Source organism: Tympanuchus pallidicinctus, unplaced genomic scaffold (genome assembly GCF_026119805.1).
Source record: "Tympanuchus pallidicinctus isolate F22 unplaced genomic scaffold, pur_lepc_1.0 scaffold19, whole genome shotgun sequence".
Lineage (NCBI taxonomy): Eukaryota > Metazoa > Chordata > Aves > Galliformes > Phasianidae > Tympanuchus > Tympanuchus pallidicinctus.
Genome location: NW_026294710.1, coordinates 2,224,775 through 2,243,694, shown reverse-complemented (window position 1 = coordinate 2,243,694; position 18,920 = coordinate 2,224,775). Strand labels below are relative to the sequence as shown.

The window sequence follows — 18,920 nt, the reverse complement described above, 5'->3', positions numbered from 1 at the left end:
GTTATCTCCAGAAGTGATATGTGTGCATCTCCTATCCCTCCCGATGAGATGATATCTGCACTGTTTGCGGAAGTGCTGGCTGAACTGTTGCACTCAGAGTAAACTTCTGTTTGCTCTGTCTTTAGGCAATGTGAAAATCACTAATGAAGTGATTCTCCTTTGTATTGAGAAGAGAGTTGTAGAAATCTAGCAAAATTGCTTCCCGAAGTATACAAGATTGTTGATAACAATAATGTTAAGGATTTGGGTTGTATATTTAAAAAGTGCTTTATCAAATTCAACCATCCATAAATTTTTGGTGGGATCTTCAGTGTCGATCTACCTGTCAGCATTCCTCAGTGAATCCCTGTTACCTTCCTTTTTCTTACTCTAAAGTAGGAGAGCGTTATGGTAGCCTTGCTACTCTTCAGTTTTTCAGATTTAAAGATGGGTTGTGATGTGTAATGGATTTTCATGTCTTTAATTAGACATGTCAACAAGCTGAACAATGTCAACTGAACCTTTTTTCTTTAAAGTAACTTGTTTTGGGGGTAGGTTGTGAGTTTGTTCCCATGCTGTCTTTAGAAATAGCCATGAGAAAGAGGTTGTAACAGTAGGGGAAGATGTGCAGGAAGATGGTAAGTTATCAACTACTGGAAAACAAACCGTGCACCTGTTACACAGGGGGTGGGGAGAAATGCCTCTTAGAAAAAGCTAAGCTGCAGAATGTTTTTTCTTCTAGTGACAGGAAGGCTCTTGAAAAGATGGCTGTAAGTAGGTAATTAACAAAATGTATGTATTTAGGCTTATTGAAAGCTTTCTAAAGTACTCTTCATGTCTTGCTTCTTGCAGAGACTCCAACCGTCATGTTAAGGTAAAGCAGAAAAGTGCAGTGCTGAACATGCTAAAGAAGTTGGACAAAATAAGGTTCAGAGGTCACAAGAGAGATGAGTTCCTTGATTTAGCAGAGTCTCCAAATGCTTCTGACACTGAATGTGGAGATGAAATCCCAGTGAAAATACCTCGAACATCACCCCGAGACAATGAAGAGCTGAGAGACCCTGTAAGTACTAGCTTCAAGTATTGTTAAATTATGTCATTGTTGGGTAGAAAAAAAAACAAACACAACCAAATTAATAATTCCTTGCCCCCTATATTTTGCATTTAGCACTTGAAGATTTGTGGATTGGGAATAAAGCTTTAAGTAGGCTTCCACACTGTGGAAAGTTCAAGGTACTTTCTTAATAGTAATGTTTTCTCTTCCTGCTGTTGTTTTTAGATGTTGTAGATTGACAAGTCTGTTAACTTTGGACGTGCTTCTGAATGCTCTCAAGTTTTATTTGCTTTGTTAAAATACTAATAAATACGAAGGAGAAACTTCTGGTTGTTTTTCAGCTAGAAAAACTCATAACTGCCACTGCCCAGAACTGTAGGCATACAATTTCTGATTCCTCATTGTTTACTGGAGTGTTGTATCCAGTGATGCTGCCATATTTCATGGCTGTCTTAACCCCATGCAGGACTCTTCCACTACAACTTTTTGACACTTGCAAGCAGTAGCAACTGAATATAATGGCTTTCTATAAAAATAGAAATGCTTCAGGAATTGTTAAATATTGTTTTTAAAACAATATAAGGAATCCTCCTTTGACCTCTTACATTACTGTGGTCCTTGAGCTTGGACTACTGGGTACAATCTAAATTACATTTTGGCAATTCAGCTGTTGAAGTCAGAACTTGTACCACTCTGGGGACTGACAGTGTGGTTCTTGGACCCAGATACAAGCTTTCAGATAACAGCTGGACCACATTTCAAACACGCATGCTCACTGCTTAGAGGAATCATCTGAAAGATTGCAATCTGTGTAGGGTTAAGCATTTCCTTTGGTTTGGCAGCTTGTGTCCTGTTCAGTGGCTATTATTAATGGTGCCTTTTTTTTTTTTTTTTTTTTTTGTAAGCATATAGTAGCACAAATGGTCTTTGCTTATATGGAGCTCTTTTGCCAGGTTTTGTTTCCTATGATAATGAAACAAGTGGTAACAACAGAGCATTTCTGTGTCACAAAAAAACCTATTGTATTCATATCGTCAAGCTCCTCAGACAAGGAAGGTCTTTTGAATATCTTTCCTTTGCTCTTACTCTTCTATGGCATCTGTCTTTTGTTACTACATATCTATTGTATGTACTGAAACTGTTGTGTTTTTCCTCTTCCAACATGGTATTGTCTCAATTTATCTTAGGTAAGTAGTGGCTTATTTTCATCCAGACACCTCAGTGTGCAGAGCTGAACAATTTCAGAAACCAATTTGAAGAGAAGCACTTTGCTAGCTGGCTGATTACATGATGTGGAGTGCCCTGATCTAACTCTGTGGGACATAATTGAGCACAGAGAAACAGAGAGAAAGGGGAGAAAAGAAAAGCAGGAATGCTATCAAACTTGTTATGCCCTGCTCATAGTGTTAGTGACTTCCAAAGCCAGTGTGATGCCAGAACCACCGGCTAAGAGCAGCAGCTGTGTTGCAGATAGTGGCAAAGCAAACTTGGATGAGGAAAGAGACCTGAACTATAGGGGCTAAATTTCACATGGAAAGTGTGAGGGATTGCTACTTGGCTCTGGAAGGCTTCTGTCCTCCTAAGCACTGCTGCCCACCCATAAAGTGAAGGGAGAAGAAATAATCCCTAGTCCTGCAGAGTTGCCAGGAGTAACCAAAGTAATTCTTCTGTATTTAAACCAGTGTTAAAATAGTGGCTGAGATCATGTGAACAGAGGGATTCTGAGTTATGTCTGTTTCTTGTTGAGATCAGATGCTTGAGTTCTGCCCAAACTGTTCTCCATGACTGAAACTCAAATCTTAGATTGTTTATATGGGGTGGTTGTCTTTCATAGGCTTTGTAAGCACCGTGGCATCATACTATGATTATGCTGTCTAGGAGAGGGATTGAGAAAAGACCAAGTTGGGTTGATTTCTTCCTGATGAATACTTGAGGGAGCTCTTCAAAGCAGACAGAAGTGAATGCAAATCTTGTGCATAAATGGAAGTTAGGTCACGTGTATTTTCATGTACAGGTGAGCTGGTGCTGTATTTTCACTTCTGTTGCTTTGTTGTTTCTCTTGAAATCTGAGTGGAGAACTCCTGAGCTGGAAACAGCAGCATTGTTGGCTTAGACCTGAACATAAGTGTGGAAGATTTGAATCTCAGCACCCTTAACTGCATCTTCAGTACATGGATGTCTTTGAGTCTGCTGTCAGCCATCTCTTTGTTAAAGATTTCTTCTTTGCCCCTCACTGCTTTGCTTTTACTTCTAACTTTTCAGTCTAATGGTGTGCAGAGAAGAGTATTCTCTGTTATCCAGCTTCAGCAAGTTAAGTGAATGTTCAGTTACAAGCCACAAACATAGCTGTGGGAGTTAGTCCCACAACTTCACATCTTACTGAAGTAACACGTGCAGAATTTACATCCTGTGGCTAGAGGAAAGATGACCGGATGAAGGAATCTTGTATGCTCTATCTTAAACTGTAAGCATTACCTGTTTAGCTCCATAATAAACACCTGGACCTGTGTTTGGGTAAAGCAGCTGTTCCATAAGAACAGGTTGGCACTGCGAGGGAAGCCCTAGACTTGAAGATTTGTTGTTTTTCTTTGAATTCATTTGAATTCTGTTCAGAATCTTCTGTACTGTTCAAAATACTCATTGCTTTTACCTTGAATTAGTTCAGTCTTGACCTACAGGTTGTCCATTTCCTTGTGTAGTTACTTCATAGAATCATTTGAGTTGGAAGAGTCTCTTAAAGGCCACCTAGTCCAGCTCCCCTGCAATGAACTGGGATGCCTATGGCTAGACTAGGTTGTACTTCTCTCTTCACTGCCCTTACTACACAGTACTTCTGGGATAGCTGCTACTTTCTTAGGTGTCTGTGGGTTCCTGGACACTGTGACCATGTCATAGCCCAGACACTGTGTTGCTTAATAAGCTCTTAGTGAAGCGTTTTCCAGTTCTTGAATGGCTTCCCAGATTACTCCTTCTTCCCATTTTAGCATCAGGCTTTTTTTTTTTTTTTTTTTTTTTTTTTTTTTTTTTTTTTTTTTTTTTTTTTAATAAATGTGGACATTCAACTCCATATGCAGCAATGGTATTTCAAGCTTGTTTTGTCAAAACACCACAATTATTGAGTTGACTATGAGTAACCTGGTCCATTCCATCTTCTTTATAGTCAAAGTATTAGCATTTGTCATATTGTGGTGTTGAAACTTTACATAAGATTTATTAATTGATTAATTAAAGCCCCTTTCATTCAGTGCTATCACGTAGAATAGAATCATAGAATCGCAAGGCTGGAAATGTCCTGCAAGACCATCCAGTCCAACCGTCTTCTCATCACCACTGCTACCACAAGCACTAAACCACATCTCGCAGCTCCTCATCCAGGTGCCTCTTGAACACTGCCAGGGACGGCGACTCCACCACCTCCCTGCGCAGCCATTCCAGTGCCTGACCACTCTCTGAGAGAAAAAGTTTTTCCTCATGTTCAACCTAAACTCCTCTGGTACAACTTGCGGCCATTTCCCCAGGTCCTGTTTGTTGCCTGGGAGAAGAGGCCAAACCCCTCCTCACCACAGCCTCCCTTCAGGAAGTTGTACAGTGCAATGAGGTCTCCCCTGAGCCTCCTCTTCTCCAGACTGAACAATCCCAGCTCCCCCAGCCGCTCCTCATAAGACTTGTGCTCCAGACCCCTCACCAGTTTCGTTGCCCTTCTCTGGACACATCCAGGCCTCAATGTCTTTCCTGTAGTGAGGAGCCCAAAACTGAACACAGTACTCGAGGTGCGGCCTCACCAGTGCTGAGTACAGAGGGAAGACTCAGGCATCACGTTTTCCTATTTTATAGATGTAATGTCTGCAGCCTGATTTGCTATGACGCAAATCTTCAGGGCTGGGACTGCACCCTGGAAATCATGGCCCATCCTTGTATTTGCCTGTTTTGGCTTGTCTTGCCTTCTATATAGTGTCTCGTTGTTTTGTGATCCAGGTGAATTTATGCACTGTTAATGTTAAAAGTGTTCCATTTTTATAAGAGGGAGAAAATGTTTCCTAGTACACACAGTGAATTCAAGTACAGCAGAGAGAGGATCACGTCCCCTTGGGCAGAAGAGAGGAAGAACAAATTTGTGTTTCAGCCCCAGGAGCTTCTGCACTGAACTCAGTGAGAATTTCCAATTGAAGCTCTCTGGTACCTGGCATATTGTACTGAAAGCAGCCTAATCTACTTATGCAAGTTCCCTGCCAGTGTGCTAGGATTAAATCTGAGTTATTATGGTGCAGCAAACATTAATTTAATTGCTGTTCCAGTACAGTTTGGCTTTTCCTGAAACATGTCAATTAAAACCTTAAAATTTGTGTATCTGTTGCCTCATTTGCAATGATTTGAAGATATAAAGACTCAGGCAAACATTACAGATAAAATAAGCTGCCACTAAAATAACAACAAAAAAAATCTTTCAAAATATAGCAGTGCTTTGTGAGCTATCTGTTGTGGGTGTGCTTCCCAGAGCAGCTATTGAGGATTAGCAGTTGATGCGGATGCTTTGTTCTTGAGCCGTCTGCCTGGTGTTTTTCCCTTCCCTGCAGCAGGTACTTGTGGCAGCCATGGTGAACCCTTGCTTATTTCAAAGAATCTTTGAGCAGTGTCAGTTGAGAACAGCAGGCTAATTCATAGCGTGTGGGTATATGAAGGAAGTAATCTGGAAGTCGTGTGCACTCTGGGCAGCCCTAATATGTGAGGGTTTTTGTTGAGGAATGGGGTAGAAGGGCAGGATGTTATATCTAAGCTGTTGTCCCCGGGTATGGCAACCAATGTGGTGGGCAAATTGCAGTGAAAATAGCACTCATCTTTGCCTGCGTCAGTAGTTGTTTCATTTGGGAACTGTTCCTCTAATAAGGTAATTGCAAACCTGGAAACAAGACCAACATCTTCTTAGGTGCTCCTGGAAAAAAAAATCTCCATGTGATGTTGTGTGAATAAATAAAAGGAATTGAACAGTTGCATGTCTGTGTAATGCTGAGATATGCTGTACTGCAGATGGAGATGCATCCGTATCTGTGGAGCAATAGAGTTCCTCTGCTGCGGCTGCACAGTGATGGTGTTCACTGGTTTGGGTGCTCAGCATTCAAAACCAAATGCCAGGGCTCTCAGGATACAAGTTTGTAGAAGGTAAAGAGCTCTCAGGTTGAGAGGTGCTGTTGCTAAAAACCTAAACTGCAGGTGGCTATAAAAGCACATTAGTGGGCCAGTGAGATTTGCCTTCAGACCTGGAGCTGGATGTGGTGTGGAGCAGGACTTCAGACGGCAGGTTATCTGTTGTCATCAGCAATGTGCCTTTAACCCCTCTGACTTAAACTCTTCCTGCTCAACTCCGTGGCATTTTGCTGGCTTCCTAGGCACTGCAAACTCATCTTCGCTAAGTAATTGTGATTGCCAACATTTTAAGAGGGTCCTTGCGTCAAACATTGTCAAAGCTGCAGAGGCAGAAGCTATGGAAAAGCAGAAATCTGTGGAAGCCTTTAAGGCTTTTACTGAGTCATGCAGAAGCAAGAAAGGGCATCTGTACAGTAGAGTTGTGTTAATCCAATCCCAGTCCCTGAGCTGTCCTACAGCAGCTGAAGAAAGAAATGCTATTACCCATTTAACACAGGAATTACAACAGGAACATTTTTTATTAACCTGTGAGTGGAGTCAGTTATGCATTCCTGAGACAGGCAGCTGACTTCCAGTGAATGTAACAGGCTCATTTCTTATCTTTTTGGCCCATAACACCTCTTGACAGAGCAAGGTGTGTTAGTGTGGAGAAAAATCTTCTCTGACAGAAATGCCATCTGCTTAAATGTCTCTCTTTCCTGTATGTGCTCACTTTTTTGGCCCTTCTCAGTTGTGTTCAGCAATACTTTACGATGTCACTAAGTTTGGAGTGGGTGCTCTGTTTTTCACCAAATTTGTGTTGCTGTGCATCTCATCTTACTACTCAGGTTAAACCATTTCATTATTATTGTACATCATACAGTACTTGCATGATGTTGCTCCTGGTGTTCTTAGCAAGCAGCCTTATATTTTAATTTATCTTTTTATTTGTTTTCTTCTCTCTGGCTTAGGTTGTTTGGGGTTAGTTTAATGGCCCCCAGCAGGGGGGTTGAAACTAGATGATCTTTAAGGTCCTTTTCAATCCATGCCATTCTGTGATTCTATGTGTACCTGCTGATTTTTATTCCATTACTTGGGTGGAAACTTGAATATCTCAGACAAGTACAAGCCCCTTTCTCCCTCCACTCTTCCCTCACCTGTCATCTTCTATCCCATCTGCTCTGCGTGGGGCTGGGGACTGGGGAGCAGTGTGGCAGGAGCAGTGTGCCCCTAGCAGTACGGCTGAAGTGTCACAGCACATGCTATCACATGGCCTGATGTGCATAGCTTGTGAGCATTCCTGATGAGTATAGCACCTTACTTTCTGGCCTTTATGTTGTGGGGGGGTTTTAGTGTTTTTTTTTTGTTTGTTTGTTTGTTTGTTTGTTTTTTTAAGCTGTGTATTTTCTCAGCAGTGTCTTTAGCCAGTTCCATATCTAATCCTACATGCTGGGGCCAGAAGCTGTCCTCTTGTGCAAGGTGTACTTCTGCCAAGCACGTTAAGCTCCCTCCTATATGAGTCACAGAGTGATAAAAACTCAGTTGCAATATAAAATCTGTGCTTTCATGACTGGGTAGCAGTCTGCATTTTTATAATGCTTCCTTCTGCCTGCCTATAGCGTATTGCAAGGTGCTCCTGCCTGACGTCTGCCACACCTTCCTCAGCGGGGCTGTGTCTAGCAAGCAGTAACATTAAGTCCTACAGCACTGAATGCATATGATCCAGGTTTAAAGATAAGAAATCAACACCAAGGTTAATCACCGTCCTGTGCTCATCTGGAAATAAACCGCTCTTCTCACCAGGCTGGAGCAGTGTCAGGTGGCCTGTAGTGCTGCACCTCAGTGGCTGGATGGGAGATGTGGTACCTGGACAGCAGGATGCTGTGCTGCATCTCCCCATACCAGTATGGCTGTGGGTTCTGTCTGTCTGCTGTGCCATGCTGCTGGGATGCTCATGCTCCAGCTGGGAGCAGCGCTGTGCTGACAGCTTCTCTTATCAGGGCCGACAGCTTGCAGGATTGTGGGTGTCACTGTGGCACTTTTGGAACAGGAAATAGCATCCCTGCTTGGCACTATATGAAACAAATCCAGGTGGGAGGCTGGTGCCAGGTAGATGTCCTGCAGTAAGTGTCCACCGCTTCTTCATTTTACTTCATTGACAGTTCTGAGGTTCAAACTGTGTTCAGCTTGAGCAAGAAAACAGATGTTTAATAGGTATTCCCACACTGCTTTATTTAAAAGAGCAAATCATTCCCACCAGTAAAAGTACTTTGCAGCCTGTGATCTTTGTACATCCTTTCCTAAGACATAGAAAATGTATTTTAATTAACTCTCCTGTAAATTAGCTGAGTTGATGTAAGTATGTAATTAAACTCTTGCAGTTAAATATATGTAGCTGACTTCAGAAAGCAGTAGAGCTCCTGTACGTTTTCAGAGATAAATAGGGATTGGGGAAGTGTTCATGATAAATCCCTCTTTGTCTGAAGATCATTTTCAAAATGCAGGCTCCCGTAATGCCGTTCAGTTTGGCCTCCTGTAAACCTCATTGGCAGCCTTCTTGTAAGCAGTGGGCACTGCATGCAGGGCCTCACCCTCCATTGCTGAAGAGATGCCCTCACACACACTCCTTTCCCTGCTTTCTGAAAATGCTCACTTCATGAGAAATGGGCAGCATTGCCTGCCTTCTGCTGTGTGGGCTCACTTTCTCTCTCTGCTCTCTTTGTGGAGGTGGCGATTGTCACTGCTGTTCTTAACTGATCACATTGCTCTTTAATTCTCATCTCCGGCAGTATTTCCCGTGCTCGGGGTGACAGCAATAAATCAGTCAGGACAGTCTCCTGACTCCCCTCCGCCTGGACCTCCAGGATGCTCTTTTAGAGTAAATTTTTAGAATATTTCTTTCACTAGCTTTTCAATTTAGTGTGTAAAGTATGTCACATCGTTTCTTAACTGGGTGTGGGAGGTGCATAGTATAACTACACTTTTCAAATCAGCAGAAGAAAGGGTAAATGATGGTATGGCATAGATGCTGAGGGAGCAGAAAAAGAAAATTTGTTTGCTGTATCTCCTTGAGGTCTGCGTCATTCAGATTCATGTGGGAAAGATACCATGCTTTGGATTGGTTTGCACTCATCCATTTTTGGTTGTTAAATGCAGATTAAGAGACATGCAAAATTGTTGATACTTGTGTGTTTTTCCCACGGCTGTCTTTACTGCACTAAAAGTAAGTTGATATATTTAAATGACCAAAACCAAATGTGCCTCTGAGCTGTCAGTGTGTTCTGGCTTTCTTACAGGCTGGTCCAGGGACCATCATCATGGCTTCAGGAGTCCAGGATTTTAACAGAACGGAGTCTGACAGACTGAATGAAATCAAAGGTCACCTGGAAATAGCCTTACTGGAAAAACACTTTTTGCGTAAGTATGACATTAGTACTCTGTGGAAAGGAATGGCTTAGGCCTGCTGGAAAAAGACTTGATGTATGTTCTCCAAAACTGCAAGAGGTTGCATCAGAATTCTGCGGTATGCTGACGACTGGATAATGCAGGGGCTGACGTTTCTCAAGGTTGCTGGATCACTGAAGTTTTGTTTTTTTTTTTAAATGCATTTGTCACAACATACAATGCTCTGTGACAAATGCTGTTTATTTGAAGCTTAGTGTTGTAGGGAATATTGTTGGAAGGTTCAACCTCTAGTGCAATACCACCAACATCTGCCTCTCATACTGTGGGCCAGCATAATAAAACGAGGAATTATTTACAGAGCAGCCCTCATTTCAACAGATCAGAACGGAAGACAGGCATTCCTTTAATGTTACAGAAGCAGAGATCTCCAACAAATAGAGTTCTCACTCAGCTGCTTTCCCAAATGGTCATTTTAGTGGATAATTTTTGAACTTAAGAATATGAGGGTTGTTTTTAGATGCTCAAAGCTCCTCATATGTTTTCTAAGGATAAAAATAACATATTTACAGATTCTATTCAATAACTAGATTAAAGTCTTAAAGTAATTTAAGACTTGTATTTTACCTTCAGCATGTTCTCAAGGACTTGAAATTAATTTTATGTGGCTTGTTTATCTTTTGGCAATATTTTTTTTTGATGTTTTATTCCCCTGAGTGCGAGAGGGTGGCATGATAAAGAAACTGGACAAAAATGTATGGTAAGCTGATACCAACTTCCACTGGTAGCCTGGAAGAGGTATCATGATTGATCTATCAAGCAAAAGCTGGTTGTAATTTATTTGAATTCTAACTCATCTGTGCAGTACTGAAGTTACCTCATACTTCTTGTACCCCTGGAACTGTATTGCTTAAGCTACTGTTACCAGATTGTTCTTTGAACCAGATGAGATTTTCATGATTTCCTAATGTAACTTGGTGTGTGAGAGAAAGTAAGCCTTCCCAGAACTCATTTCTGGCTTGAACAAGGACGTATATTTTGCTATAAAAACATTGTATGGCTGCCAAACACTTCCACTGCTGGTGAATCCATTTGCAGCATTTAGTGTATAGTTACAGGAGCTAAAAATGTGTAGGGGACACATTTTTGCAAATATTTTTTTACTTTCAGGCTTATGCTGTAGTCTGAAAACCTTCTTATCAACCACTTGTAAATGAATCCTTTTCTTTTGCATATTGAACACAAATCTCAAGGCTGGAAGATAAGGAACATAATTTTTTGAGAATGTGTTTGGAAGTTCAGGCCAACAGGGGTGGTTCTGGTAGGTAGGTCAGGCTCGCTCCAGCCTTCCTGCTGGGTCAAGACATCTTTCCTGAAGCCTTGGCTTTGCTTTAGCTGCAGTCATTCTTATCCTGATGAGTTTTTTGCAACTCTACAGAAAATCAAAAGAAGGAATGATAAACTGGTAAAGGAATAAGCACAGAAAAATCTCATTCCTCACTCCCACTTTTACCCCCTTCAGAGTTTTGGTCTGAAATGTGTTGGCCAGTTGGAATGAAGTAGGAGCTGAATTTTTTTGAATATGGTTGTTGTATTCATTAATTCTCTTCCTTATTTCTTTGAGGTTAACGAGTTGAAGGGTTCTTTCTGTGTTTTTTATTTGGTTCTAGAAATGCTGTGTGATATGTATATCTTTTTTTCTTCCCAGAAGTGAACTGACAACGAGCAGAGAAACATTCTTGAAATGTGCAGTTTGTTTGCTTTATTTGCTTTTGGAAGAAAGCCTGGTTTTTAGTGTTTTCTGTTGTTGTTTTTTAAATCTTACTGCTTCAATAGATGATTTTTAAGGCTATTAACTGTATCTGCATGCTTTTATTTGTTGGATTTTTTTTGTTTGTTTGTTTGTTTTGTTTGTTTTGTTTTTTTAAATTATGTGTTCCCTTAAGGTCTCTTAAAATGTTAGGTGTACACCACACTGTACGGTATGTGTATATAAAGCTGCAGGTCACTTTATGGCTGTTAATGTATAGCTCAGTGAGTAGCAGACTGCTGATCTTTCCTAAATTACAGTCAGTCAAGTTAGTGGGCACAGTAACAGTTACAGTTAGTGGGCACGAGTAAAAAGTGCAGTTTGGCTCAGTAATATTTTCAGTAAAACACATCTACACATGACCATAGCCTCTAAAAGCTGGAAAGGAAATCTAGAGCAAATATTTACCCAACACGCTCACAAAATAATGTAGTTGTCTAAAGGGAGAATATCTTCATCTGTGGTGCCAAATGAATCCCTTCCTTCCTTTCTAAAGAGAGAATCTAAAAATCCAGGAAGGTGAAGATGGAGAGGCATTACTTAGCATGTTCCATAGCTATACATGCAAATAAAACGTGACTGAAAATGTGAGGATATTAAGCTTCAGACTGACAGGAGTCCTTCTGTCACTCACCAGGAGGAAAGGATCTTAGATAATGACATCTTAAGCAAGGGAGGGATCATCTGAACTCTTCCAGCCAAAAGGGCTAAAGTTGCTTTTCCTGTCCGTACAGGAATGTTCTTAATCTGCATAATCTAATGGGTCCTTCTGAGCCTCATTATAGGAATGATGACCACAGCATTTTGGGTACCAGCCTGCAGTATTGGAGTGGATGACTCAGTGAGTCGTTCCTGCAGATCAGTGTTTAAATGCCTGCTGAATGAAACCTGCAAAGAGTTCCGTCTGCTGGAAACACCGAACAGAAGTGGATGAAAAAAAAATAGTTTTGGAGCTGTTGCTATTTTACATTTGTAAAGGACGGTGCATTACTACAACCTTGCTTCTGTGCACTCCAGCACTACGTGGATGCTAGCTGAGGGTTCAGGTTTGGAAGACAGATACTGAACTGGGGTGCCTAGACTAATATGATATGGTTAGCATGGTTTTTGAAAACATGGTTCACAGTATTTGTTCTTTCAGATCATACTTAGTACAGATGAACAAACTATTGAACCATGCTACAACAGCTTTCAGTGCTTTCATTTCACGCTTTCTGTATCTAAAGGAGAAATAAAGCGTAACTTGCTGCTCTTGCATTCGGAAGACAAAAGGATAGGCGATATCCTTCTGGATTTGTACCTCACTGAGGGCTTTTTTCCCTGTGTTTGTGCCTGATTGTAGAGGGCAGTTCTGCAGCTGGTTATTAGTTTATGCCAGCACTCTGTGCTACAGGCATGCTTTGTGGGTAGGCATGCATCCTATGGCTCACCTGAAGCATTAGCTAATTCTCATTCAGGGATGTTCAAGCCTGTCACAACTCAATTTTAGCAACTCAAGGAAGAGGAGATGATGGTGGCAGCAGCTGAGAGTAAATAAACCAGATGTCTTAGAGAAGAGTCACCTGGTGACATGAACTGAAGGAACTTGGAATTAGAGTGAAAGGCTTTGGGAGGAAATAAGGTCCCTTCCCACAAGGATTTTGCATCCCTCTCTGTTCAGCAGGCTGTTGCAGGAGTCCCTTGGTGCTTAAAAAACCACTGTTCAAGGTTATGATTTTTAAAACAATATTAAAGAAGTTGAGAGAATGCATCTTTCACATCAAAAGTTCTGCTGAACTTTTCTCCCTCTCTGGTATGTATATTTAAACTGTGTGTGTGGCTAACTGTGGCTTCTTCTGTTTTGTTGCTAACCAACTCAGTGACTGTTTGTATGAAGAGCGAATTAACAGAATGTACTGAAGAAAGTAGAGCTCCAGATACCTGTGTGGTCTTCAGGTACATCTGGGATGTTAGAAAAGGAGATTTAATGTGTGGTGCTGGTGGTTGTGACCAAATTATCCTGTTTGAAGGCCTATTCTGTATAGAAATACTAACAGCTCCTAGCAAAGTCGCAGGAATTGTATGCAACAAAGTGACTGTAAAGCTGAGTCAGAGTCCCATTGTCACAGTACCCTTGGTGTAATTGTTCCTTATACCAAGGTCAAATGCCTGCTGCAGCAGCAAAGCTGGAAAACAGCAGGGGAACTGTTTCAGTGCAAGTTTTGCTTTCTTGCTGACTCAGCAGCCTGTAGTCACCTTTGGTTCAGAAATTTTGAAGTAGAATTAGGAGTTGATGCAGCAGCCCACCTTCTTAAAGCGTGCTGATGCTTTGTACTGCCTCTGCGCCTTCACCTCAGCCTTGTTTTTCTCAGCTTAATATCCTGGACTCCCAGATTCCTGATGGGTGTTTCTGGGAGATAGTACATGTCCAGTGCTCTATCTAGCTGGTGGAGAATGGGTTCTGCTCTTGCTCTCTCAGCTTGACTCCGAGAGCCCAGGCTTGCCAAGACCGGAGAAGGAAAGGCTACAATTACAGCCTAGAGCCAGCAGCAGGATGGAGTCCTGGGCTGGTCCTGTTCCAGGGCTACCTTGTGCAGCCTGCACTAGATATTGCCCAAAACGTGTTGACAGTGGTTGTGTGAAGGTGCCAGAAACCTGGGAGGCCCAACCCAGGAGGATCCCACACTCCTCTGATGTCTTCTGTGGGGCCAATTAATCTCAGTGCAGCACTGTGCTGACAAAGATAGATTGGTTTTGGTTCTGAAACTTGCTCCCTCACTGCTTCTGACACATGCTGCCTACAGCACTGTGTTATGTAGATACGGCATGCACTTCCTCCTGCATTGTTTTTTTTTTTTTTTTCTTTGGCTGCCCAGCTTTGCTTCATGAATTGTGAGGCTGGAAGTAGCTGAAACCTTGAGCGGGGCAGTGTGGACACTGCACTGTGCCTGTCCCTGTTGTATAACTGGGCTGGAGATTTTAGGAGCTCTGTAGAACCTGCCCTTCCCTTATCCGTTCAGTAACACAGACGTCGTAGAGAGTCTGCAGCTATTCCCAAACCAGGAGCTGAAATGTTTATAGCCTGATTCATTTATTCTGCCAAAATCATGGAGTGAAAACACTTCCTGCGCTAACGACAACATTTTTCACAGCTCTCTTCATTTTAGATGGATCTGCAGCTCTTCTGACATTTTTATTCTCTGAAATTTCTGAAAATTCACAGAGCAGTAGTTCTCATGACTTTTAAGCTGACAGAAGTGCATCTAACAATAGAGAACTTCACAGTGGATGTTTTGAGAGTAGGATCTGAGTGAGTTGTTGATTTTTAAGATAATCAGCATGTTTTCAGGAAGCTTTTTAAGCTAGAGCCCGTTGCAAAAGTGAAATGCTCCTGTCTTTTCTGTGTCTATTATAATAAAGCTCAATTGAAAAATCTGTGTGTAAATGTAAGGTAACTAATTAAACATTAGCATAATTATTCTGTTCCAACTGTAGTAATGACATCTCAGTTCTTTCTAACATCACCTGCTCCAAGTGGGATGCAACAGGAGTGGTGAGAGAGAAGACCACACCACTTCGCATAGATGTTGAATAAGATGTGCTTTTTAAATTAGACTTCCTCATTTATGGAAGACAGAACAACACTTCACACACAACACAAAATTCTGCTACTGAGATGAAGAATACCACACTCCTGAGCAGCAGGATGAAAGTTCAGGCTCAGCCTTCGCTGCTGCTGCTTCTGGATCAGCTCTGCTCTGCCTTCTATCAGTGCAGAGGAAGTCCATGCCTCTCTCTCAGTTCCTGTAGGCGTATGCTAAGAGATTCAGAAATTGGTTCCCCAAAGCTGTGCCTATTGATGATGCTGGAGAAGGAGTTTTGCCTTAAAAAGCAAAACAAAACAAACAAAAAAAAAAAACCACCAAAAAGCAGTAAATGGAGGTGCAGCAAAATGACAAAGAAAGGAGAAGGGGGAAAAGAAGAGCAAAAGGAGAAAGGGGGATTTTTTAACAGCCATATTTGAGATAGGTTGGCTGAAAGCGAGCTGGCTTAGCTGTTTCTGAAAGTGACAGGTCACTTCAGTTTGTGTGCAGGTAAACTGGACTGAGCTGGAGAAAGTTTATGGTGAAAATGTGCGTGTGCTTTATTCTTTCGTTTTAAATATTTAACTGTTTCATTTCTCTGCTTTTAACAGAGTGCCCATACAGAATGCAGGAGGAAGGAGGAAAAGATATGCGCCAGATAAACATAGTCCATTTTTAATGTATCCTGTCTGCTTCTCTGGCTTCATGAGACAGCCGTATTCCCATTAGAAAATCTTTTTCCTCTTCTTTCTGCGTGAAAGACTCTTTCAAGCAGACAGGAGGGATGTGATCACAAAGGAAAACCATTGAATTAACAAAGCAAGGCATTTGCAAATGGAATAAAATGAATAGCTCTTCCTTCCATCTTCCATCTTCACTGCCTTTTTTTTGCCATATCTTACCTCATTAGCATTTAAGTGTCTTACTACTTGCCCTTGTACGTAGTCTGGTTGGATTTAAAAAAGAAAAGTGTTTTTATCATTATTTTCTTCCACATATGACAGACAGTGTAGTTCAGCAAAGATCAGCTGAAGATAAAGTAGTGCAGGGCAAGTTTTCTAGGACAACGTGAAAACAGGTTTTTGAGGCAAGAGGAATGAGAATTCTGTAGGAGTAGTTAAATATGTGGAGAATGCATTTTAATCTTTGTGCAGCAGTGTCATAGAATCACAGAATGGCCTGAGTTGAAAAGGACCACAGTGACCATCTAGTTTCAACCCCTTGCTGTGTGCAGAGTCGCCAACTACCAGACCAGGCTGCCCAGGGCCACGTCCAGCCTGGCCTTGAATGCCTCCAGGGATGGGGCATCCACAGCCTCCTTGGGCAGATCGTGAGAGGTCTTGGATTTTTTTTGTTTGATTGGTTTTTTAATTTATTCATACAAATTCTTTGCTCGCCTAAGAGTCCTCACCACTGAATGTCTTGTGATTAAAAAAGAAGCAAACACCACAAAACAACCCAACATGACAAAAATTTTATGTTTGCTGTATCGAATGTTACTGTGGCACTAACTGCTGAATGTTCCATAGGTGAATCTGAACCCTTAAATGACTCTTCTTTGCTCTCAAGAATGCATTCACTGGTATTTTAAACTGTGCTTGTAGAAAGAGGGAACTGTAGTTGCAACATACTGGAAGTATGTAGGTTGCTCCAAAAGTAATGCATCCTGTTTGTTTCCATGAAAATTAAAACAGCTACAAAGAGCAAAATAGTGCTGTTTGACAAAGCAAATTCTCGGCTACAAAGCACTGTTTTTCAGCATTATCACCACCATTAGCTGTGCACTTTGCCTAATCTGAACAAGAGCCTGCGTGCCATGCTCAAAAAATTCTGTACCGACTTGAAAGCTCATAAATTGAAGAGGTGACTTAAAGAACAAAGGACAGCCAATAAAGTGAAGCTGCTGGAACAGTGTCTTAGTCAAGCCCTTTTCTTTCCTGAGCATCTCTCATGCAAAAAATTAGAATGTCTGGCACTGTCTGGTATCAAAAGTTAGTACATTATTTGAAGTCTTACAGATAGATGTGTGGTAAGGCTTTGGAGTCTCCATGGCTGTCGAGTCTGTGGTGAAGAGGACAGAAGCCTTTGGGGAGGGAAGGGAAGGATTCAAAGGAGAACTGGTAAATAATTAGTTCACACTTCAGCTGTATCCTTTTGTAGCTGTGGATTGGGAACTTGCCTCCACGATACAAAATAAATCACAACATCACCATAAAAAGTAGGAAAAAAAAAAAAAGACCTACCTACCAACCTAAGTAGTTATTTTTTTGGTAGGTCTTTCCTCATCACTACTTGTTGCTCAGGCAGCAGAAAGTGTTCTTAGAATGTGGCTTTACTTTATGACAAATGGTGAAGCGCTTCCATGTCTTCTACTATACTATTTGTTGCTGGAGTTCAGGATAAAGAATAAAAGCACTTCAAAGTCTATGGCAGTAAAAATATATGTATTTTCAGATTTTTAACATTTTTGTCTGCTATGTTGTACTGGCTTACCTGGGACACACTTAATACTCTGGCTGTCTGGAGGAACTGGGAGTCAGGCAAAGGCAGAAGGTGCATGTGTTGGAGATAGCTTCTAGCACTGGTGCTGAGATCCACTTTGGTAGTGTGTTGTTGAGATTTAGCACGTTCATTACCTATTGGACTACATACTTGAACTCCAGTAATTGTTTAAGGGGTTAAAGGGAGATTTGCCATAATTAACATGGACGTAGAAGAGTTATTCCTGTCTTATTAAGCACTGGTGTTTCCCCATGTAAATGTGGCAGGATACATCCAATGCTATTTGGCACTTCTGCTGTTTTAACTTTGTCTGATTTGATTTAACGCGGAGCTGACGGTATCCATAAACACCAATTTACAGTATTCTCTCTAGGCTCTGCTCTGGAAGCAATTTTTTCTCTCTTTGTCTCACAGGGAGATTTTGCTGCATACCTGTAGGCCTCCAAAGGAAAGCTATTATGTAAAATAGCTACTGGGAGTCTCCCTAATCCACCTCCAATCCCCTTATTAAAGGAAACATCCGCTTTACTGCACTTGCGGTGTTGAATTAGAAAGCCAACTTACTGTGTAATGCCTTCCGAGCCTAACATAGCATCTTCTTTTCCCAAATATTGCTGGGCTTTCTTTGTTCTCTCTGAACTAGACATATAGATATACAGTATTTATGGGGTTTTTAGCAAAACGTTGCTGTCTGTCCTGAGAGGGAAACTGATTTTTTTCAGTAGCTGTAAGGCTGATGGCATGGTGGGGAATGATAGCTGCATTGTATTGAAATACTGGGTAGCTTGTCTTTAAGTGACTGGGTGAGAGCAACTAAGCTTCTGGAAATGTTAAATCTTTAAATTTAGATGACTGACTCCTTGCAGACTTCTAAAGCTCATTTTTAAAAATGCAGCAAGCAGCATCCAGAAACTTCACTTTACTTGGAGAGTCTTTAAAGCATTTTTGAGGGTCGCATCTCCATGTCTGGTTGAGCCATACCCCGAATCTCTTGTAATGTCATATACAGCAGGAGACTGGGAGCTGTGACTGATGTGCCTGGGAGGGAAATGGAGTAATCTTGGACCTGAAGCACAGCCTTCTTTGTGTGCACCCCTTTGGGGTGGTGGAGGAGGGAGAGCACTGGACTTTGGCTGTGTGAGAGTGAACTCCAAGGAGCGCGCTTCTCTCATCATCGTGGAGAATACACATCTGTAAAGCTCAGTGGGAAGATATGGTGTTATCTTGTGGGCTCTGCTCTAGAGTTCGTGGGTTCTGGTCTTTGTGGCCAATTTGGTTGCTTTGCAGGAGGAGCACCTGGGGCTTGAGAATTGCAGTTCAGTTTAGCCAAACTGTAGATTATTTCAGGGCAGAGAGCAAGGAAGAACAGCTCTTTTTTTTTATATTTTTTTTTCTTCTTCTTTTTTCTATCCTCTGTGGTGGTTTCTGTTGCTTAGCAAACTTGGCATATTTAACTCACCAGACACGGAGATTTTACGACGCCAGACCC

General features: G+C 41.6%; 1 protein-coding gene across 6 annotated transcripts in view; it reads left to right on the top strand.

Moving 5' to 3' along the window:
• GRAMD4 (GRAM domain containing 4) overlaps positions 1–18,920 on the top strand; it is a 74,360-nt gene that overhangs the window by 26,453 nt on the left and 28,987 nt on the right. For all 6 annotated transcript variants that reach the window (XM_052681141.1, XM_052681138.1, XM_052681140.1 and 3 more), the window contains exons 2-3: positions 832–1,042; positions 9,451–9,571. In XM_052681141.1, coding sequence (XP_052537101.1) covers positions 832–1,042; positions 9,451–9,571 — 332 coding nt within the window. The remainder of the gene's footprint in view (positions 1–831; positions 1,043–9,450; positions 9,572–18,920) is intronic.